Below are 25346 nucleotides of genomic sequence, written 5' to 3' on the forward strand. Positions count from 1 at the left end.
ACCTAGGAAAATCAATGAATAAACATGTCTCTGTATCTTGAGTCAATACTCTGGATAGGCAGCTCATTTATTGTAACTGTTGCTGTTGCTTCAGTTTGCTCATTAGAGGAGTGAATTTGCATTAGCTCCCTGCGCAATTGCCCCTGTCAGGCTTTCCTAATTGGACTTGGCCAGAGACCCTTGGGACCGCAATCCGACAAAGGCTCTCACTGAATCAAGGCAAGCACCAGGGCAAGCGCTTCATCCAAATTGTTAAATAATCAATGTGTTCCTATGGCAACGGCTACTCTGGCCTCTGCATTGACTGGAAGGAGAGGGCAGGGTCTGCCCTCCCTCGTTCATCTCTCTCAGGACGTACGCTGGTGATGACGCCATGACAGCGGTCCGTTCTAGCCACAAACTAGAGTGGGATTAACGTGCCCACTCAATCCCATTCGATATTGTTCAAATCGCTATGAATTGCATTTGCCTTAACAAGTTTCCTTGAATTACTGCATTCAGTTTTTGGGTGTGACAGTGCTCCATATCATGGTTGACATTATAAACCATATCAATTTCCTTTCTAAACATAAACCCTTTATATAAAGGAGAGCTCCTTTATAAAGAGCACACAGGACAGGATAATTATAGAAATAAAAACATGTTTTTTTAGGGTTTTTTTTGTTGTTGAACATTTTCTGACCTCATTCTTCACACATATTTTTATGTAATAATAATAAAGATAATTTTAATATACTAACTTACTGAATTTTTATATTACACTGCTACCTGAATACTCAATAAATATCTAAGCTTTATGAAGTTTGCACCTACAATTATGGTCATAATTATTATCATCTTAAATTATTATTATTTTTATTATTGGCAAATATTGGATTTTCTCTTTTTGTCAGCTTGCTTTTATATTTCTACTGACTAGTCATGAGCCTCATTAATCTGAGGTTATGCTGACAAAATTATCGACAAATAATGTTATAAATTTTTTTATCGACAAATAATTTTTAAAACAAAAATTTAAGTGTGTAAGCTCAGATCAATGCACCCACTATGTTAATTGAAAAATGGTATGTGTGTGTACATGCAAACTTTGGTTCTTCTGTGCTGGTTATTGAAAATAGATAAAAACTGTTGCGATGCCACCACTCCAACTAGCATATACATCCTTTAACATACATAAAAAAGCATATATAACATTATATAAATTCAACAGCCTTTGCTCACTTGAACCCATCATGAAGGCACCTCGGTCAGATACTGTACCCTCAGATGAAAGTTATACCAAGTTATACAAGGAGAGCAAGCAACTTTTCCCAAGGAAATTTTCACAACCGGTAGGTCGTAACCCACAAATAGGCCACAGGTCTGTTCTGATAGGATTACAGACTGGAAAAAATTAAAACTGCTAAATTCAAACAAGAACAGCTTTTCCTATATCTAAATTGAATACAGCTTGCAGGTTTGGGTTTAGTTGATGCCCTAAAGCAAAAGCAGAGATTTTATGCTGAATATGTAGAGAGGAAACTAAGACAGAGGAGTAGCTCCTCTTAGATCCTCTCTTGTTAAGCCTCAGTGGGTTTTATAAGCCACGCTGCAATTCAATCAATAGGACTTAATTACCATGCACCCAACATTGCGCTAGGGTACAGGTGCTCAGGGACACCAGAAGGAGAAAGTCAGAGATGCAGGAATGTATGTGATAGAGAGGAGAGATGGACATCTGAAGGGTTTTTTGTTTTTGTTCGAACTCTAAAATAAGCACAAGCAAAACCATGTTGCAGGTGATTTAACACATATGGTAAATGCAGCAATCAAGTTGAGACGGGTCTCAAAATGGCAGTGTTTTGGTTACCGTTGCACCACTGACTGTAAATAAAAACCGAATAAAAGGTATAGTTTGAACATTATTTACATATCTTCATCTGTCTTCTCAAACTGTTATGCTCTTATTTTTGATGGAACATATAAATAATAATAACAATAAAATTGCAATATAGTGACATAATAATATTTTTTAATATTTTATAATATTTTTTGGCACAAACATGGCCTTGATACATGCTTTGGTAGAGGATGATGAAAAAGTTTGGTTTATTTCTCATGTAAAACTTTCTTAGGGCTTTAATATATACAGTATAACATTTTTTTGTTCTGTTTATCTTTATGTACTGTATATGGCCTGTGAATAATGTCTATTTTTCATTTCACAAGGGTGAGTAAATAATGGCATTGTTCATTTTGGACCCTTTATGAATTGAATTACTGTGATCGTAAAGGGTCATTAAACAGTCAGCATTTTTTTCAGTATCCTTTCTCCAAAGTTACTGAAGCATGTCCTGGCTGTGTGTTCTGTTTGGTCATGGTGAGCAGCTCCAAATGAGCCTCAGCGAGGTCACCAATCTGACCTTCAACTAGCGCTAAATGATGATATTAAATATTACATGGGCTATAAATAACCCAAGCTGGCCGAGTGTACAAACGAGTGTGCCTTGAGCGTCTGCGATAAGTAATATATGGTGAGTTATGCAGCGTCAGTCTGACTAGCGGGAGCCGAGGAACACATCAGCAAAATACGGGTTAATAATTCAATCTACCCTGCCCTGTCTGATCACACTGTTGCCAGGTTACGTGAACCACTGCCGCAGCAGTGCTGTAATCATCTCTATCATTACACTGTGAACACAGCCTCAGTCACCATTGAGATGAGAAGTCAGAGTGCTCTGCATTCTATCACAACAGGCTGAGAGAGAATCTGATGCAGCGATGCGATATGCCACTGCGTCTGCGGTGGAGATTTATACTAAAATGCTACCGTACTTCATTACATTCATATAGAATGAATGAAATGAATAACAAGTGCTGTTTTGATTCCAATGCTCGTTTCTTCTCTGCTACTGACTGGTTGCTACCCCTTGTTGCTAAGCTGAGAGCTGTGCCCACTCCTCTGCGTGGTGTCCTGTGCCAAGAACAAGGAATATATACAATCAGAAAATTTTTTTTTTCTTTATTTTTTTTTGAAATCTGTGTTGTCTAGCTGTCGCTACGAGAAATGTGACTTCAGGCATTTTAGTGAGAGTTCACAACAAAATGCTAATTCTGCCATCATTTACTCATATTGTACCAAAGGAAAAATGAATTTCTTTAAAGGAACACAAACATTTGACATTTTGATGAACGGCCATGATTTTCTTTTTCATACAAGGATGGTGATCAGGTTTTGCCAAAAATTATTTACATACTATATTCCAGGTGTATAATATAAAATTAAATAATATAATATTATAAATTTATTGTACTGCCAAAAGCAAATAACTTCATGAAATTACCTATACTTAATTTAATGTATATATATAATTTATGAATCTAGAGTTATTACAATAATTTAACATTGCTATTAATATAATAATCTAAGTCATTTATGTATATTCCAGTGAAATACATATGAGTTTGACAAGCACCTCATTAAGACCTGAAAGGATATATTTTAAATTATTGATTTTTTTAAGTTTTACACACTTAAATCTTAACCAGCAAAAATTCTGTGAGTAACGACAATTTTCATTTTCAAGTGAAATTTATGAAACTCAATATTGACTGTAATTTTCCATGTAGCCAACGTCTATGACACATCAGCTTTGCTCTGGCAGGCTTCATCCTCTCACATCATGACCTTGCTGCATGTTGCATCTCCAGCAGTCACTCTGGCAATCCATAACACTCCGTGCAGCAGGCAAAAGTGCAGCAGACGTGATTCACAGACTCAGACAATACTGTCTCTGTAAGCTTTTCCTGCGAGCAGCCCGGGCCACCTGAAGGCAGCACAGAGATGAGCACAGACACAGTTGGCACCAGAGCACACAGGAGCAGCGCCGGGGTCATGAAGAACGCAGTAAAATCCTTTGAGAGCTGTGTTAAAACAACAAACACAGATGACAAAGGGCACCTCTGACTCCATGATCCTCTCTACACTCTCCCAAGTCATGAGTATGGGATCAGGGCTACATCCCTGAACTCCATCACGCCCACATCGCTCCATTCACTTCGTGTGCCTGCCTTCAGTTTGGCTGGCCAATTTGTGTAGGTGTCGAAAGTGAAGAATTACAGTAAGTAGGACAACGGCAAGAACGACGGCAGAAAAACAAGTGCTGTGCCACTACTTTCTGTGCGCAATTATGAATACATTCATGAGGACGTTTATCCATATGCTGGTGTATTTACTGCCAAATAGCAGTGAAAAGAGGCTTTGTTTTAAATGTTTGTATCACATCAGGAATTGCCAAAACAATCTGCCTCCCACAGAGAGGCCAGATTTGCAGTCTCTCTTGCACACCTTGGACAGGAGACAGAGAATATCAGAACTGAAGCCCCATAGCGAAGATCTCCACTGTGATCGGAGTGACCGTCACTGACTTTCACATTTTTATCACGCCCACTGATCTGAGGACACACAGACCGTTCGCAATCAGAAGCGGGGGAACTGTTCGTACGATGCATTGAGAATATGATTCAGTCCATCAGAGAGGTGACGTGGGCCGGGTGTTATGGTTATGGTAAAAGGAAAGCATATACTGATCTAAAATTAAATGGACTTCATACATGCAGAGATGCAATTTTATTTCGTTCAGAGCCATTTGAAGTATTCACCGTCTATTTCTGTTATGCAATAACCTGGTCCATATGGAGAAAGCACAAAACTCAGCAGAAAGCTTTGCAAATTTCCACAGAATTGGAACGTCCGACATGTCTGCATTTCCACACGAACTCCCTTGTGTATCCGTTTTTAAAATATTTTGGCTCATTTCATTACGCTTTAGCATGTTTAACGGCTGCATATCACAGAACAAAATCAGCAAAGAAAAAAATGTAAATCCATTTTGGCAATAGAAATAAATACCAAGATACTGTACCATGCAAACCGATGTACAGTCACAGATATATATTGGGTATTTTCATTCACGAGCCAGAACTACCCATTTTAAAGAATGCACATTACCTTTCAATTATTTTGGGTAAGTAAGATTTCATCTTTAAAAGAAATCAATAATTTTATTTATGCAATGAATTGATCAAAAAATACAGTAAAAATGTTATGGAACCTTTCTTTCAAAAACATGATGTACTTTTAAACTTTAAACTTTTTAAAGAATCCAGGAAAAAAATATTAAGCTGCAATGTTTTTAACATTGATGATAACAATAAAAGTTTGTATAATCATGTGACAATGAAGACTGGAGTAATGCATAAAATTAAAGATTCAAATTTAAAATTTCATTATAGTTTTTACTGCATTTTTAATTAAACAATTAAATTTTTGCCTGTCTATTTTTCAATTTTTTCAATTTCAAACAATTTTTGAGTAGCGAGTAAAAACAATTAATTCAGCTTTCAACCCCAGACAACCAAGTAAGCAAGGATAACACTAAAACCCCTAAAATAAAGCCAATCAAAACAGCAAAAGGATTTATGATTTGAAAGACAGAACATCATGAAAACAATTATTATAAACAATCTCTACAGAGTTCAAAACCTCAAAAGACCAATCAAACACAATCAGACTAATTCTACATTTGCACTCAGGTCACTTATTCGACAGATCCAATGTCAAACAATTTAATTGAAGCTAACAACTCTCCTACATTGTTCAAAGTCTTTTTCTTGGATTTGAGCTTTATTTAATAACTCATAAACCAAAAGTAATTACATAAATGACTCTTGCTCATTACTCCATATTCTCAGTGGACGGTTTGACGAGAGAATGCTCAGAGGATGTAAATTGTATTTAGAGCTGTCAAGCAATCAGCCTTTTTAAACAGACACATGCTGGGAGGTTCATACATTACCCATAATTCATGTCATTAATCACCTTTCCCCACACTGAACAGTCATAGAAAATGCAAAGTGCTGCTCTTTTTCAGAGTTGTGTCAGGAGGTTCAAAATGCCATGGCGGCCTCACGTCCCCCGAGGTTAAGGCATTACAAAATTTGGCATGCTGTCACTGCTTCAGCGAGGGATGTTCTGTGAATGACCACACATAGTCAGCCCAACACCGACGGCAAAAATGATATTAGAGAGTTCACGGTAAGCAGACCTCTATTGCGTCATTCTCTCAGGTTCAAACGCTGGCCCACGCCATCACGAGCTCTGCAGCGATTCTGATGAGCATATGCAGTGCTTGGATTTGGCTGATTATATAATTGGAATTTTAATGTGGAATATTAATCCACTGAGGGCCCACATTCAGTTTCATAAGCTGGCTGATCAGGATCTACTAGAGCGACTCCAGCAGCCTATTCAAAGTGCACCGACTCTCTGTATTACACAAGCCACACACTCCTGTAAGCCAGTATACGAAAATAGTGCAAACTCACAATATAGTGGCATTCCCAAATGTTATTATGGGGGTTAATATGCAACGAGATTATCCCACAATGTACTAAAGAGCTTACGTAAGAGTTCGTGAATGTACGTATGCGTTTTTTTAAGTGGAGGTCAGGTTTTACAATTATTGTAGAGACACTGAAATAATACATTTGTCATCACCTACACTTCAACTTAATAAATCATATCACAAATAATTCTAGTTACATGTAATGGCCACCAATAAATAGCTCATTTTAAATGCTATAATACCTTGTATAAGTATATACTGATTGAATATTAATTTTGAGATTTGCTAAAGTTATTATTTGACAGTATTCATTATTATCATTTTTAAATATTTCAATTTAACGAAAATTAATGTCAAATGCGGTCTCTCAGTTATCATTAAATAAAGGTAATCTAAATCAATATGCAAAATTACTGTCATGCAAAATTATGTTTAGGTCAAATAATTATTATATTTAACATCTATAACAATTAATAATGTTATTTTAATCAAACAAGATTTATTGTAATATTAATAGAGCAAAGAATGCTTAAAGAAATGCTTTAATGGGTGCCTAGGATTTCTTTCTTTTTGTTTTGTGTTCACTCTTCTGTTTCCCGTTACAGCCACACTGTCACGAAGTTGTGATGACTAATATAAAATAATAAAGCTTTTTAGGTCTGCAAGACAAAAATACAGCAGAAGCATCTAGCGTATGCTTCAGCATCTCAGCTTCTTGCCAACATGTCCTAAGTTTCTGTGGGTTTCGCAAGCGAGTATGTGATATGTTAGAGACTTATAGATATACGCGCATGTTTAATACTGCAGCGTTTGAATGAATTCTTTCGAAATGCTTTGATTTTAAATAAAATAAAAAATGTAAAAATGTTACCAAAATTTACCCAACTGATCAAGACTGGATCGTGAATAAAAATAATGTAAGAATTTAAGTATTTCTTTGAAAGCACATTGCCAATCAATCTACATACACCTGTATCAACGCTCTACCTTTAGCTGTAAATGAATTAAGACAACCCCCCCTGTAAAACTCGCTGCCTGCAAACCATGTAACGGCGGGCCGATAATCCAGCACGTTATCTGTACAGGCTCGGCACAACCCTCTTGTATCTGTGGCCTGAGGCAGCTGGGACTCTCAGATATCAAGGATGTTCTGCTTGATTTGAATCTCTCTGGAGAGGAAGCGCGAGTGAGCAAGTCTGTGCTATGTGGATGTATACATGCAAACCATTATTCCTCCATCAAGCCAATGTCCAATGAAGCCAATGCAATGTGTTAGAAAAGCATAACAGCTTCAACCTCTAGAGGGCCAAAGATCTGATTAAAAAAACGGATTACATTAGTGTGCTCTGACATGAGTCACTACGGTATGCACGTAGCCTGAACAATCGCAATAAACGTTGCATATGAAAAATGAATTACTGACACTATATAATAACATTAATAGTGGTATTCCCAAAGGAGGAACGCAGAACCAGTAACCCTACGTAATTAAACTGTGGCGTGTAACTCGTTCCACATGCTTGCGCTACGGACATAAATGACGCTATTCTTCGCAATCACTTTTTTTACAAAAACAACTACCTGTTTTTTAAAATCTCCTGAGTGAAAGAGGACATTGTCTCATAAAATTGAGTTATGATTAACATTACATACATAATACCAAACTTTGATATATTTTCACATCGATTTATACAGTATATAGTGTTAAGAAAGAGATAAGCCAACATATATACTATCTGATTTACAATATGTATTTGTATCAGTTACAGATAAAACTAAGCTTTTTGTGGTGATTATAAATGTGCAAGAGTGATGGTGTAATTACAGCTGCTTTATATGCACATCCTTTTAGGGAGAAAAAGAGACCGACAACACTAATTGCATTAGCAAACAGTGTTAAAGCAATGTGCATAAACGTTCTCTGAAGAAAGATGCTATTTTGGAGGCTGTGAAGAAACTTTTGAGGGGGAAAGGGATGAGAACAAGGAGAACGAAAAAAAAAAAGATTAGTTAAAACACTATGAAAATTGGAAACGTCCAGAAAATGGCTGAAGGGCTACTTAGATAATGCAGCAATGAGAGATGACACACAGAGCATCTGCACTCTGCATGCAAGAAACGCTCTTTACTGGCAGTCTCATATAAACATTATCTGAGTAGGATGAAAAAGCATATAAATTTGCATATAAATCTGCAGTTTTTCTATTTTTAAAAGCCCCATTTAATGCAACAAAAATATTTTAATATGACCAATGAAAAAATGATGCAAAATAACCTTTTTAAGTTGGAAAGATTACATGCATCCTTTTCATATATTGCATCTATATATTACATATACTACATAATACATAGTTCTATAGTCATTATAAAGTCTATCCACAATTTTCAGTAAAGTTACATCAACTATGTTTTTTAGCTTTGTATTGCTGTCGTTCGACTGAACCTGACTGCATTTGTGCCACATAAATCCTTCTGTTTTGTTACAGTATTTCAGCTTGTTTTAAAAACAAATGGTCAAAGACTGCTTTATGAAATGTTAAAAGTGGAAAGCTGTGACTGCAAACTCTTTCAAAGTGATCTTAGCCTCAAATGTAGCTTTTTTTAGTGTAGCTCCCAAAACAACACGTAAAGTTCAACAATCAATTCAACCTTACAATTGGGCCAACCTATAATTTAAAAAATAACCAATTGCATTTTAGTCCCACGTTTGAATGTTTAATACCGTTAAACAGTCAGACTCAACAACACTGCAAAGCAATGACTTCTCGACTCATTTCTAGAGGAATAATCAAACAATCATTGATAATCAAAAATGACTCACTGTTTATCGAGTGAGAATAAATCTTATCGATAGCGATTCATGAATCTGTTTGACTTTCATTCACAAATTTTCACAAATTGGACATCACGGGTCACGCTGTGCTGAGCACAATGACCTGAACTCTAAAGATATAATTAACCGATGCCTCATCACTAAATGAAATCTGATAAGAGCGTTTCGGCACAAATATAGTTTTCCCATCTGTCAGTTAATTACATTGTAATTTATTGCTGTAATTTTACTCACAGGTCAGATCCTCTGCACAAGGTACGTTACACTACATCCCTTGAAATTAATGAACGCAAGCAATTCTGTACATAGAATATTCTAGGTCTGCAATCGCTGTACGCTCACAAGTGAGTCCACAGCAGAGGTAAAAGCCAAAAAGGTCTAAAATTACAAGCACTGGAAGCTCAAAAGCTCCGTTAAAAGCACCCACAGACTCCCACAACACACAGAGAGAGTCGGAGAGCTGGTGGATCAGCACTCTCCCGTTATTGATTGTGATGCATGCAGATTCTGTGATCTCGTGTGGGAGTTAACGGCGGTCGGCGCAAAATGCAGCCACTGATATCTGAAGCATCACACAGGGAGAGGGGAAGAGCAACGGCACAAAAGAGGGAATGACTGTGCAAGCTCTCTAAAAATAGGCTCTAAAATTCATTGGGATGTTAGCCCTTAAACTGAAGCAGCAGGGAGGGCTTTGTGACAATGCTGCAATAGCAAGCGACGCTTGTGCCGTGGCTCTCGGTGGCATGCGTACATGTCTGCCTTCCTTGTCAGCATTGTGGATGCGTCTGGAACCGAATAAGATGAGTAAGCTGACCGCTATTCTTCTGTTTTCCAGGACAGTCACCACTGCGATCAGCAAAAACAAGAAATGAAACAAAGCAGGTGAGCAAACAAATAAACAGCCCTCTCGACTCCCCACCCCACGTGTGGCACAGAGCGGAGCAGGGGAGCTGCGCTCCAACAGGGCCGCCAGCTGAGAGCATATGGCTGACAGGTCAATGGCCATGAGCAATACAGTCACTCACATTAACACCCACACAAAAGTATTTATATGGGGAAATATCACAATGTGTAAAGCTCACGCAGTGGGTTAGTGCACAGAAACATCCTGCTGCAGGTCAACGGATGACTGGAATGTTAATGACGTGCTTCATTTTTTATGATGAGATTCACAGCAATTTCTTTAACTCTACAGATGTTAAAAACAAACTTAGGGCTTGACAATAAGTGTCGCCTGATGGCTAGGGGAGAACATGAGACGGTTTTGGGCCAGCCGACAAAACTGTCACTTGCCCTTATCGGGTCAGTGCTGCTTTTGTTTGTTGATCGCATTCACATACTTTTTTTGTTTTGCAATGTTGTGCAATTGGTTTTCTGTGATGTACTGAAAGTTCTGCTGTAAATTCGGCCAATGTAAATAAAATTAATGTACAAAAACGAGGAAAATGAGGTAGTGTTTTTTTAATATATATTTTATATATATATATCAAAATTAAAATTTTGATATATATATAAATATATGGAATTAAAAGTGAATATTAATGTACACGATTTCAATTGACTAACACTCTACAAGATCACAAGATGTGTTTTTTATCACATTGTTTACATTTTTTGATAACACAACAAACATTTTTATTATTATTTCCTCAACAGTGGTTTCTTTCATTGCATGCATAGATAAAAGGAGAAACAGGCAAATATGTAACATTAATTGCCATCAGAGGTGGGATTGTTTAAGAATGTGTATAATACTATGCCAGACAACATCACATACTATGCCAAAGTTCTATCACAGTGCAAGTCCACTAGTTTCCATAAAAAACAGTCAACTCTCTCTTTAAAGTTTTCTCAGGGACACATCTTTACCCTTTCTCTGTGCATAAAAGCCAACTCTAAAAGTATGCATAAATATTGCATTGTGCCTTCTCCTCCGTTTTATAGTGCATTTGCAGTGATTTTCTATGTGCTCCTCCATCGTTTTTTTATAGGCTGAGTACATTTTGTTTTAAGAACAGGTTTATAAAGGCTTGCGTGTGTGTGGCAAATATTTTTGAGTAGGATGATGGATGGATAGATTGCATTCAGCATCCTTGAGCCTTCTGACAACTGATACTTAATCAGCAGTGAGAAGGCCGTGAAACAACGCACTCTAACAATCACTTACTGAGCAATGTGGTAGGTTTTTCAGCCTTGTGGATCTCTAGATCAATAACATAATGTTGTAAGTGAAATGAACTATAGGATGTGGTCATCTTCCTGTCCTGGCCAGCTGCTTCAATAGCTGCATATGTGTGTGTAGAGTAGGACACTGTAAAGATAATATCACAGACTGCAAAGATAATATCACTTATTAGAGCATCCACACTGCAGTAAAAAAATAATTTTGTAAAGTTCTGTATGTCAAGGTAACTGCAGCGTCAGCAAATAAAAATGCTGTCATGAAGATGCACGATCATGTCTATAAAATGTCACCGAACTCAGCTCTCTCTCTCTCTCTCTCTCTCTCGCAGCAGAATTTCTAGCCTTCTTGTCGCTATGGCAACACCTAAGTTAATTGGGTACCTATGCAGTGTTGGGTAGAATCAAACACCGTTCTCCTACAAGACCATGTTTCCTTTTGAAGGAGCACACTTTGAGTATGAAATATGGCAAGTCTTAGTTATCTGATTTAACAAATGTGCTATACTATAAGGTAAAAGCATATGTCAAAAATTGTCAAGAATGTTTTGGATGTTGCACAAGGATGGGATTTACCTCATCTGTGTACCTATCAACAATATTTAATGTATTAGGTGTACACTGTATGTGTTCCTAAGAAAAACCTAAAATATTAAAATATATACATTTTAAAATATCTAAAAATATTTTCAAATGCATTTAATAGAATAAATAAAACAGAATGTACCTTATATTATTGGGATTTACAAATATGATATTTAAGATTTATTGAGATAAATCAAGTCTGATCAGGCTTGATCTTACAAAAATAAAAAAATAAAAAAAAGAGTACAAAATCTATATATATATATATATATATATATATATATATATATATATATATATATATATATATATAAAACACTTCTGTTTTCTCATTTAATCTACTAGTATTTTGTCTTCACATATGTGGCCTTATAATAAATACTCAGTTCTCCAGAAGGACATATATTGGTTTTGGTGGAAAGAGGAGTGTCTCGCGGGACCAACCCTAAACTGGTCTCGTCTGGAATGGATGAGGTAAGCCTTATCTTCCTCTACAACATAACCCCCAACCCCCATCCTATTTCCTTTCTGCTACCCAAAACCCCACATTACAAATGAAAATCCAATTTGTTAAAATCTCTCACAAACCCAGCCTCCTGATGAATACATTACCGTCTATGCTGATGTCTCAAGCTAGCGATCCATCCGTAAGCGCTCACATATGCTAGCCCTGCTCCTGATTTATGACATGCATAATCAACTGAGGAACTTGGCTTACTGCTGAGATCACAAGAGCACAGAATATCACCTCTGATATAGCAGGGTGCACCAGTAATGAGATGCTTTATAAAAAAAAAAAAAAAAAAAAAAAAAAAAAAGCTGAAAGTACTCCTTCTATTCTCTCGCACTGAATGCACTGCGATGCCAGGCTTCATTCTAATGAGTGCAAATACTTGATCAAGATATATTTCTCATACACTGGCCATCAGCAAAAGGAACCATTAAGGTGTTGTATTGCAGGCAACCTAAAATGGATAAATTAGATTTTTAAGATGCGCCATTAAACTTTCAACTGCTAGGAGGATGTTGACACACAAGCATGTGGGTGTACAACAAACTGTGTTTTTGATGGAATTGCAGTTACATGAAAAGCTTATTATTCCATCCTTAAAGATTCTTAGTTTCTATCTTGCTGTTTGAAGAAAGACCTTAGACATAAAGCCAATGGTCATGCCATTCAGCAGTAGTTTAAATAATATGTGAGTAAAATTACACAGTACACAAGTTAGGACAATTATAACAGGCCTAATAAAAACAATGCGTCATTTGCTCCAGGAAATAATTACATATTAAATGCCTGTTGCTCATTAATATTATTCACAGCTTAACTCATGCAATGACGCAAGTGTAAGAGCTATTAAATATCTATTTTTTATTCTTCAATTAAAATTTTATGTAATAAAATACTGCATGTAGTAGACACCAGAAATATGCTATGCTTGCTTCACTACAGTTTTACTGATGAAAATAAATGTTTTATAGTTCCCCTGCTATTTAAAATGCAGCATTTAACATGATTTATTTGTTAAGTGTCATATCTCGGGAGGACTGAGGAAGATAATGATCTATGAATCATCTATAGTAATGGTTGATCTTATGAATGAGACAATGAGAAGCAAAAACACAGCATCCATTTGCCTTTCTTTCTAATTGTAATGCAGCCAGAACACATACTGTCACATATATTTCAACATCATTTCAGCCTGGTCCATATGTTTGCAGTTACAAGGATGACTTAACAAAAAAAAACATCCTTCTTGATATGATGCAGACGCTTCATCTCTAAGATGGAGGCTGTCTGTATCGCAGCTGGGGGTAAGAGCTGAGGACATCCGAGGAATAAAACCTCTCTTAAAATCTGCTCCTTCGTTCCCACAGATTTCTTCAAATACACTTCAACGCATGTGATGCACGCAGTTCCTGAGCACATGTACACTGACAGAAAGGTGACAGAGCAGGATGTGGAGTCTATTTAGGCCTACCACACACATCCTTTACTATGACGAAGAAATGTTCTTGTCCTCCAACAACTGACAACTGTTTTTGAGACTACCTCATCAAATAACTACTGAATTAATGCAGAGAATAATCTTGATATCAAAATGAACCCTATTGGTATTGGTACAGACTCTGTATGATTGAACACTGTTATTCTTATATTTTAGACCATTCCTTACTTATCATCTGGTTCCATTCTGTTCACTATCCACAATCCAATCAAATTCAGATGAATAAAATGAAATATTGATTACCAAAAAAAGTCATATTTTTCTAATTTAGTATCCAGTTTCACACAGAAATACACCAAACGGAAAACTGGTTCTATGTTAATTTTAAAACTGCTTTGAAGTCAAACTGTGTTGTTTTTTGGCATTTAAATACATTGCCCAAATATACAGAAGCTCCTATTAAATGAAAAGACTAAAAACTACACTGCTTTCAACATTATTTGTATGGTTTAGGGGAAGCATCTGTTTTGGTTTCCCAGTGGGAAACGTTAAAAACAGTTATTTTCTTTTTGGTGATGCTGGTGGTGCAGAAACCCCACACACTTCACCATTAAAGCACAACACAGAGCTGAAGCGATGGGGTGATGCAATTTGGCCACAATAACAGTGCAAGAAAACAGATTGTTTGATTTGCCACAAAATGAACGAGAATCTTCTACATGATTTCACCCGCAATGAACATAATGCATTCTGCAGATACGAATGTGTTTATATATTATATGCACTCAGAGTGCTAGAAACCAATAAATGTGGCCTTACAGAAAGTCGGGGGCAAACGTTAGCACACAAATCCACAGCTTCTCTCTCAAAGCGTCTCCTCTTGCGGCTCCACCAACTGCCTTCTCTTATGTAACCTACTCTGTTTCCTCAACCCGCCTGTCTTTATTGGCTGATTTCTCTCTTTTCCACACTGGCACTTTCACCTCCATTACCACCACTTTCCTGTGCCGTTTTGATGATTACTAAAGAGGAACGTTTTCCCCCTTTTTACTGCTCAACCCTCATTCTAAGCCGAAATTCATTCTAATATTCCCCAGAAGCGATAGCCTTGGCAAATGAAACACATCCACAAGGCCTTCAAAGATAACTAAAGCCTCTTTAATAATCTTGACAGGCAACTGCCTGGCCAGAGGAGGAGAAACCAGCAAGATGATCCATGGTCTCCTCCTCACATACGAGAAGCTTTAATAGTGTCATTGTCCTATATACCTCTGTTAAACAATTTCCTTCTCATTAATTAAACATACACTCCATCAATATGCCCTAGGAGTGCTTGTGCCTATCAGGTATAGCATTTGGCGCACAGGAAAAGATATATGCTTGATTTATTTCACCTCTCTGGAAGCCATACATCAAAACGAGAAGGAAATTATCGCAGAAACAGAGAATAAACAGGAAACGTCACATCTTAAGGGTTCATTTATTCGCTTTACAGCAAATGCTGCCAAGAACACATGCATAATTCATGATTAAAACAAAAGCGAATGAGTGAAAAAACCGCACTGCTTTTGACTGATGCCTCTCCCATCCTCTGAACGGAGGCAGAATTAGTCAGCTCCTTGCTCACGCCTTCCCTCCCTGAGCTTGGTGAAATTTCACCCTCACTGCCACCGAGATCTCACCCTCCATTTTCTCTGCGTCTCCGCCGCTCTCTCTGCGATCTCTCTGCCTCAGCCATGCACAAATAGCAATAAAAACCTGTGCACTCGCACGCACCCCCACACCGCAGACATGCACGCTCACTGAAGGCACAGAGCATGCATGCGGGCTCGCTCTCACACAAGAGCCTGCTTCCTCCATTTTATACATTCAGAGCGACCCTTCCCCCACCCCTGCTGCCACTTACACACACACACCTCACTTAATTACAGCTTCTGCTCCCTGGTTCGGTTTGAATATGAGTTTAAAATGCAGCTAGTTTGGCCATAGGCAAAAAGTGTACATTATACTTCACGAGACGCCTCATCTCTCAATGAGCAGACTGAACACGAATGAGAAACGTGCACGCACACACACGCACACGCGCACACACACACATCCATAAAGCATCCACATCTTCACCTCACAAATCTAGAATCCGTTACTGGCTGGATATTAGATTTGATAATGTGTTTAGCCAGGTCAGCAGTGTTGGCAGGTCACTGCCATCCTTAAATTAAATTGGCGGAGCTACATGCACTTGTTGCGTGGTGGTCACAGCGGCCCTGTCAATCCTTGTCAGATGAGGGTTTAGATAAGTATGTACGTAGGGGATTGATGAAACCATAAAGCACTGATGGAGCGGTAAATACATGAAGATTAAACTCCTTCTCTGCAAGAACCAATCTTGACGAGCATACTGTAAGATTACAGCACATGCAGTATGAAAGGATCAACACTGGATGAATCCCTTGAAAAAATGATGCATCTTCTAGCAGCTACAGGGGAGCTTTCTGATTCTGCTCAGTTTCAGCCTAGCGAGGATACATATACCGACTGCCTACCGCCTGCTGCCTACTCTCAATGCCCCCAGCGGCACAGAAACGGCATTTACCTGGTCGTACCAGTCCCGGTTGGTACAGGTGCACTCGGGCCACCATCCTCCTTGCCCTCCTGAGTTGTTACCGTTCACCTTGGGGCCGCCCTTGGACTGGCTCTTGGGGTTGGGGCCTCCAGGACCCCCAGCTGACATCATTTTCCCTTTACTTCTTCCCAATGTACCCCCTCCACCCATTCCCCCTCCTCCGCCCGAGGTTTGGGGCGGTAAGGTCTGGCCGCCTCCGTAACCAGCCGGGTATCCGTAGGGCTCAGGCTGCCAGTCTCCATATGCCGGGGCGTCCATCCTGCGCAGGGCGGCCATGCGGGTCACTTCATAGCATTCTGGGCACTTGCAGCAGTGGTGATGTTTGTGCATGCTGGCTAGTTCACGCGGTGCGGCGCTCTCTGTCTCTTTCTATCTCACTGCTGCTGCTGCTGCCTGCTCAGATCAAACGCAGCGCGCAGTGCAGCTCGGCTCACGGAACGGCAGCAGGAATCTTCACGAACCCTGGTATCCTCCTCTTTGTTCCTCCCGATCGAGAAATAGATGAGACGAGGAGGTAGCAACAGGGTGATGAAAAATAGAAAAAAGCTTGTTGGTCTTCCTCCGGTCGATGCAAAAGGTTTGGAAACGTAATAAAAATAGTGTGTATGATCTCGGAATCAGAGACCAGCCCCGATGGTCGAGTTCTCTTCTTGCTTCTGTTGGTTCACAGTGATACGTATATAAATTCATAGATATATATATTCATTTGTTTATATATGTATATATTTACACACACACGAATACATATAAAAATATTGATATAAACAGACAAGCACAAATACAGTTATATACAGTTATATATGTATACATATATATATTTCTATAAATATTGATATGCGTGTGTACAAATATATATATATATATATAAACAATTTCTATATATATATAAATGATATCCGTGATCAAATGGTCCTCTGTATATCTCTGCTTGCCAGATTTCTTCCTTCTGCGTTTCCTCCTGCTTTGGGAAGCGTTTTCTTGCCTTCTTTCTCTTACTCTTTTCCCAGCCTGCAGAGAGGAGCTGAGCACTGGATTGACTCTCAGCCTGCTTGCCCTAGATGTGGATTATACGGAGGGATGCAAGCAAGCGAGAGAGAGGGAGGGAGAAAGAGAGAGAGAGAGAGAGAGAGAGAGCGAGAGAGAGAGAGGGAGATGCGTAGCAGCATCCCTCCAGCACCTCAGCCCTGACAGCCACAGCCAATCAACTCACAGCACAGCCATCAGCAGCAGCACCAACACAGGACTGACTGCTTCAGTGACTGCTCTTAAAGGGCCAGCGTGCCTGAAAATCAGCCTGCACACAGAGCCCGAATGGAGACGCAGAGAGCACGTTATTCAGCCCCACAGCTTCAGACTGAAGACCTGCCTTGAGGGTTTTTTATACTGGAGACGGGCTACATAAGGCGCTGATGGCTGACTATGTTTTAATCTATTTGTGAATTAGGTTTATTTTATTATAAATTTATTTTATAATAAAATAGACATACACTAGCTATAGATACTAGCTATGAAAATATATATAATGCTTAATCATAAACTGCCAAGAAATACTGCACTACGCCAAAGACCAAAAAATATTTTACTTGAAAGAATAAAACATGAATAACTGTCTCATAGTTATGTTCTGTCAAAACACATTTCTATTCTTAAATGAATATAGCCGATATCTGGTACTGTGGAATGTTCTGTATTTTTAAATTGAGACTGTTCTCCTCTCTATTAGTTTTCTTTTCATAAATAATTGTTATAATTTCATTATTTATGAGACATCGCTTGCCTGCCAATCATGGAACTTTCCTGGGTTTCTGTGTTTTCAGTGTTAAAAATTTGGGAGAATTATTACGCATCACTTGAACGAGTACAGAATGTAACCGATCAAAAACTCAGATGAGAAAGATGCAGAAAAATGATGCAATAAATAGCATATAAATTAAAAACTCCTGATGTTACAGAGTGAAATGTCAATTCAGGTAATGATTTGTGCAAGATTTGGGAGTGCTGATGAAAGCAACCTACTGTATCTTTGCTTTGAACTAAATACAGTATGAGGTAGTTTTTGATAAAAAGTGATTTTCTTAGCTTTTTGCTCAAAATGTTGCTTTTGTAAAAAACTTACCAACAATAAAGTGTTCATAAAAAAGAATGCTTGAAGCTAGAATAAAATGGTTTGATTTTGAAATGACAAAAAATGCTCCAAAATCAAAGGTGGGGAAAGAGCTCATTGTCTTTAATGTACAGTCATTAGGTTGTTCATTTAAAAAAGTGAAAATGTCTGGTTTAAAATATTTTATATAAATCAGATATTAATGACATTAATTGCTCTTCAGTCAGAATTGGTATTTATAGTAATGTAAAATGTAAAATATTCAATGTAGAAATTAATTTATTCAATTAACTGCACCATTTTCAGAGAACTGAGTCTTCTGTTGCACAAAATCTTGTTACTTCTTGATGTTAAAGGGTTAGTTCACTACAAAATTAAAATTCATTAATTACTCACCCTTATGTCATTCCAAACACATACGATCTTTGGAACACAAATTAAGATATTTTTGGAGATTATTTAAGAATGTATTTGACGTAATCAGTGTTGTTTATGTTTGAGGGAGAAAGCGTGTGCATGAACGTAATCTGTGGTTGTTTATGCTTAGGGGCAAGCATGTGTATGCGTTGTGATACATGGCAGCAATGTAACTTGGGGGAGAAGAATGGCTGAGTAAATTATGTTATTTTCTCAAAGCGTGGCAAAGTTGATGTCACATGGACTGCTTTACAGATGTATTTACTACGTTTCTGGATCTGGGAACATTTCAGTTGAGTTGCTGTCAATGGAAAGTCAGATAGCTCTCCAATTTCATCTAAAATATCTTAATTTGTGTTAGGAAGATGAACAAAAGTCAACGTGAGGGTGAGTAATTAATGACAGAATTTTCATTTTGGAGTGAACTAACCTTTCAAGACAATTACTAAATTTACTGACTAATATAGATGAAAACTTGTATACCAAGAGGCAATACATGCACAACAGTAAAAATCCATGTTAATTTGATTACAAGTGACCCAAGTGACACTCTTAATAAAGGTAATACCCCTAATTTGACCAGATAACTTAAACTGAAATGCCACAATTTTGTAGCAGAATCTAAACAGATGTTGGCCTGTTAGACAGTCGCACTATTACAAAAATACTAGAGTATAAACATTAGAAACCAACTGAGTGTTTAGTGATGCTACTATATGCATGCATGGACACTTGTGTGTGTGTGTTCCTCTGTTTATGCATGTGTGAATTCACTTGTTTTTGTGGCTGAGTCAGTTCTAATAGGCATTGCACACTATTTTATTCCAACCCCACCAGGAGGCACAAACAGCAGGCTCAGCCACACTTAATTATATGCAACGGTAACTCACTTCATTACCACAATATACTATTCCGACCAATCTGAGATAAGAATGGTACGTATCACACAGAAACATTGCCAATGCCAATGGGAAGCGTACGGGTGATGCTTGGTGGCTGAAAAAAGGCAATGCAAGCATATTTATCACAGCACACATGACCGGGCACATGTTACGACCACCCTGTTCCCTCTGTTCCCCTTGTCTATACAGTACGTTCTCATATAGGATGCAGACTCCATAGAGGAATTTTTTATGTAGCTGGCCAAGGATGAAGAGGAAAGTGGAAGGCAGGGAAGCAGAGCGTGCTTATATGCATGCATTTCATGCTTGCATTATGTCATGTGTTTGTGTCGGTATCTTCCAGAATGTGAGTGCATGTGGGCGTTTCTAGTACCTCTAGGGAAAATGCTGCTCCTTAAAGAATTACATAATATCAAATCTTAAAAAAAAAAACAGTCACAGCCAATCAATGGCCATGTGTGTCAATATTAGCTAGAATATCAGCATGCACACCACAAAGGGTGATTACTGAGAAAATAAAACAAGATGGTTAAGTTATTCAGATCAAGACATTGCACAACATCGGCTGCCAAAAATGCTTATAGTTTAATGCATGTAAAGGGGCCATGCATTGCAAGTAACATTTAAGTGCCTCTTAAATGTCATCCAAGATGTTGCCGCTACAATAATAACATATGCAAATTTAAAGCCAGTGCAAAACTGTGTAGAAATGCTATAAATATTATTTGATTTAAAGCTGGTGCAGGATGCTTTGATATGACTCAAATATGCATACAAAACTGTATTCATTTCTATCTGCAGCCTTATTCTTTCTTGCGAACGACCACATAGAGAGAGGCTGTGTGATGGTAGAGACAGATGCATCCTCCCAGGCTGAATGAAGAAAAGTACTACAGATGGACGGTTAAAAAAAGAGACAATTTATAAATGCACCTTTTTCTTCTTGACAGTTTCGACTGCTCTTTGACTACGAACGAAATCAGAGTTTCCTTAGTTCATTAAATGTATCTGCAGATATTATATATAGTATACTGCATGAATGCACCGAGAGAATTCCTGGAGAATGATAACCAGTCTCTGACCCGACCCGTGAGAAACTGGAAGAAAGCCTACTGTTGATTTATGAAATAATTGAGAATGTTATGGTTTTACAAAGGGATGTAGATTGTGCATCATGACACACAGCATATCTTATATCTGACAGCCTCATTGTCAGTTTCTGCATTCCCACATTACATAAACCCCCCCAGCCGGCCTCACAACCCCCACATACTCTCTCACATCGAAGGTATCTATAGAAAATTTCTGGAATTTCTGTGCATTCTCACAGCAGCCCATGTGACTGCACTCCTGTCACCTGACAGGATGTATGTCCATATAAGGCAAGATGAGACACAGGCAGTCTTAAAGGGGCAGTGACATTCTTGAAGGTTTCCTTTGAATGAACTGCAGAGAATTGCTGTAAGAAACAGGTGCAGAGCAGCCTTTGAAATACTGTGATTATACTCAACAGTGAATAGGCAACGTAAACACGATAATATAATTATTAATGCATGACATAAATGCAAACACCAAACATTTTGGATTGCACTGAATGTGCTGCTGCCAGGCCGAGAAAGGGTTTGGGGTTTTTACCTAAACACTCATCGAGTCGTTGCTCCTCCACATTGACACAATAAACTAAAGTGCCTGTGAAGGCTGTGACTCCTATTAATAGGCCTGGTGACAGAAAACAGCTGCTGCACCAAACACCGCACATCCGACTGACAGCGTAATGATAAGGGAAATGAGAGAAAGAGAGAGAGAGGAAAAGAGAGAAAGGGAATATGAGATGCTTGTGAAATGACTGGAGAACTGAGAGGTCTTGAAGAGAAGAGAGGGTCTGATAAGGGCCACGTACACTGCAAGAGTGACAGCCACATTTAAATGCAGGAATGAATCCCTAAATTATCGTTCTCTGAGGCTACGTTCACAGAACCCATGTTTGGGATTGACAACAGTGTTGAATTGTCCTGTTCACACAATAGGAGAAGACTGAATAATGTCTATATGAGCAAATATGGACTAAATTGTCCTAGATAGGCTTAATTAATGCCTATTATAATGTCAGATAAGGCTGCATGATTAATTAAAATAAAAAATGGATTGTCAAATCGCAAAGGCTGCGATTTCATTAAATAGATGTGCTTTATGTTTCAGAGTTAAGTGGGGCACTGTGCTCATTTACACGTGAGCAGCTTGTTCTGGTTGTTTTCAGCATCTCAGAGCAGCTCGACTTACAGTAAATAATAATGACAATAATTTAACTCTGCAATGTCCGCAATTGCTTATAACACACATTTAAAAACATAATATGCACCAACAATCTTCCTAAAGTTGTAATAAGTAAAATTGAAAAACCTGTTGCCATTAAAAGAAGAGAGTCATGGGCTCCATTATGTTTTGCACCAAAATTAAAGTTGAATGGTTTAATGGTTGAAAATGGAGATTATAAAGATATTGTTGGTTACTTAATGTGTACAGTTATACTTGAAAAAAGTATTATTATTAATATCAATACAAATTATTGTAATTATTATTATTATGACTAAAATTATTATATTAGAATAAGCAATTTCTTAGTATTTAATATTTGTACTTATTATTAGCATTTATATTATTTTAACCACAACAATAATAATAATTATTGTTATTGTTATTATTATTATTTTGTTGTTGCTGTTGCTGTTAGTAATAGTACTTATAGTGGTCATATATATTAAATACATTTTAGGCTAGCTGTGCAAAAACAGGGCCAAAAAATGTTACCAGAAAAATCTACATTTTGGTTTTTCCACCAAAATCATGTAGCACTATTCACAGTGACTAAAGTAAATAAAAACAGAACAATGGATTACTTTGACAAATTAAACTTAACAAACAGTATATTTTGTTTGTTTGCAACAGTGCAGAATGTTTTGTTTAACAGAACTGTGTGTGAACTATTTTTAGTGTTCTGATGAGTCCTTAAATACGTCATCATCAGCTTAATTCAGTTAGGGTCTCACCACTTTGTTCAAAGTGAATTTGGTCGTAGAGTGGTCGTCACTCACCTAAACGAGCTGTGTATGTAGAAAACAGGATTGAACTCTCAGAACAGGAGTGACATCCGTATTTAGCTGCAGTGTGTACGTGGTGAGATGTTGTAGGTGTTATGAAGAGGGATGAGTAAAAGAATCGTGCATGGGCCCGGAGAGCAGGATAAACAGAAAAGAGCAAAAGCAAAATGTAGTAAAAAAAAAAAGAATGCAACCATGAGAAAGATATGACTGGACTGAAAATGACTCTGGGGAAGGGGGGGGGAGACTCAAAATGTTTGACTGGGAATGAGAAAGCCTGATCATAGAGAGGGTTCTGAATGCAGAGAGAGATGCCTTTGTGCTGCCAAATACATATTTTGCATTGTGAATTCTGCAACGTCTCACATTCATCCATCTCGAGCGTCGCATAAACACCCTGCCGGATGCGACACGCGCATTTTCGCCATGTTATGTGACTGAACGCATATGAGAGATGCAGAAAGATGCAACAGAGACAGGAAAACAGCGACAGAGAGAGCAGGAGCGAGAGAGGCAGCCAGTCTGTAGGGATGCAAGTAGGGGGAGGAATTTGGTTTCCATGGCAACATGCGGAAGGCTGAGCTCTAGGTGTCCGTTCCAGCTCTAACTGCGTTGCACTGCACCGGCCCTCGCCTCGCCTCACTCCCCCCATCCTCCCCCACTCTCGTTCCCTCTGCAGCTCTCTCTTCATCCCTCCCTTCCACCTCATACCCCTCCTAATGTGTGGAAGACACGACACCACATTCAGCTCGGCATCAGCCAGCCCTGCTGTCAACAGAACGTTGCTGCCTTGCGCTTTGATGTAGACAATAGAGGCTCTCTGTTCTCGACGCGGCGGTCCCACGCTCTTCAGCCACGACCTGAGACCACACCCACACTGCCATCTCCACCTCACGCCCCCATCCCTCGCGCTAGATCTCCACTCATCTGAAACGCCAGCGCCCGCAGGCATTGTGCCGCCACATGCCGCTGGGGGTGCTGTGATTGGGAGGACGTGAAAATGAGAGCTGCCATGATATAGTAGGACCTGAGTGTTTTTTTTCTGAAAGACTGGGTGATTAACAGCATCATTGTGGCTTATTTCTTCCAGTCTTCGCCTAGCTACTGTCTACATAATGGGAATGGATAAATGCACTGCAAGCGTGCATTAATATGAATATGTGTAATGAAAAACATCTCTAAATCGGCTTATGGTCTAAATCTAAACAGTGGAAATGGTTTTTTTGATTACATTAAATTTACAAAATAAAAGAAACATCACATAGAACACAAACAATTTCTGTTTACCATCCTGATATTTTAAATAGCCCAGATTTTTTTATTCTAAAGAATTCTGCTTTATATTATGATATAAAAATCATGTATTATGTTTTTAATTTACAATTAAATTATGATTAAAAATAATTAAATTATTTATTATTAAATTATGATGCTATTGTTTAATTCCGTGCCTGCTATGTATGTAAACTCTGGAAAAGGATGGCATATAGTTGATTGTTTATAATTTCCCAGCTGATTTAAAACCTCAAAGTTTATTCGGCAAAATCCACCACTACATGATCAGCATATCATTCAAGACAAAATTTTAAGGTAACACTTTACAATAATGTGTTTATAACATGAACAAACAATAAATAATGCATTTACAATTAATTTTATTTGTTTGTTAATATTAATTAATAAAAATATTATCATAATTCATGCTAGTACATTATATAATGTTAACAAACATTAAATCCTGAAATTAGCCTTAACTAAGATTAATAAATGCCGTAGAAGTATTGTTCATTCTTAGTTCATGTTAACTAATATTGTTAACTAATGTTCACTAATGAAGCTTATTGTAAAGTGTTACCCATTTTAAAGTTTCCAAGGCATAAAAACACATGCATGATCAAATTACTTCCACTGTTGTGTTCCACAGTTTTCCCATGTATTTCTGTACAAGATGTACATGCTTGTCGTTCAAGACATCTTATATATGACACAGCACTCTACAAACTTTGATATTTGATAACACTGAAACTTATTTCTTCAGACAGCATCTAAAAGACAGCATATACTTCAGACAACATCTCAAAATACAGTATAAACTCAAAAGGCTGAAAACCACATTTGATCCTAGGCCTTTAGCCCACCCTTAACTGCTCTGAGATGAAGTAGACGTTCTACTACGTCACACAGTAACAAATTCTCATGACAGGAAAGATCACATGACACATTTAAAGGCACCATTTTTAAGGTGATATATGTCATAAATTCTTTATT

General features: G+C 38.0%; 1 protein-coding gene across 14 annotated transcripts in view; it reads right to left on the bottom strand.

Annotated features, from left to right (window-relative positions):
- The window catches only part of dlg3 (discs, large homolog 3 (Drosophila)), a 75238-nt gene that overhangs the window by 38260 nt on the left and 11632 nt on the right, over positions 1 to 25346 (bottom strand). For 2 of the 14 annotated variants that reach the window (XM_043257167.1, XM_043257163.1), the window contains exon 1: positions 16528 to 17638. The exons of 3 other annotated variants lie outside the window; for them this stretch is intronic. In XM_043257167.1, the coding sequence (XP_043113102.1) occupies positions 16528 to 16887 (360 nt within the window). In that variant the 5' untranslated portion in view covers positions 16888 to 17638. Of the gene's footprint in view, positions 1 to 16527; positions 17642 to 25346 lie in introns of those variants that run through there. 9 more of the 14 variants (XM_043257168.1, XM_043257166.1, XM_043257165.1 and 6 more) reach the window with 8 other exon arrangements.

The sequence above is a fragment of the Puntigrus tetrazona genome, chromosome 14, assembly GCF_018831695.1.
Source record: "Puntigrus tetrazona isolate hp1 chromosome 14, ASM1883169v1, whole genome shotgun sequence".
Classification (NCBI taxonomy): Eukaryota; Metazoa; Chordata; class Actinopteri; order Cypriniformes; family Cyprinidae; genus Puntigrus; species Puntigrus tetrazona.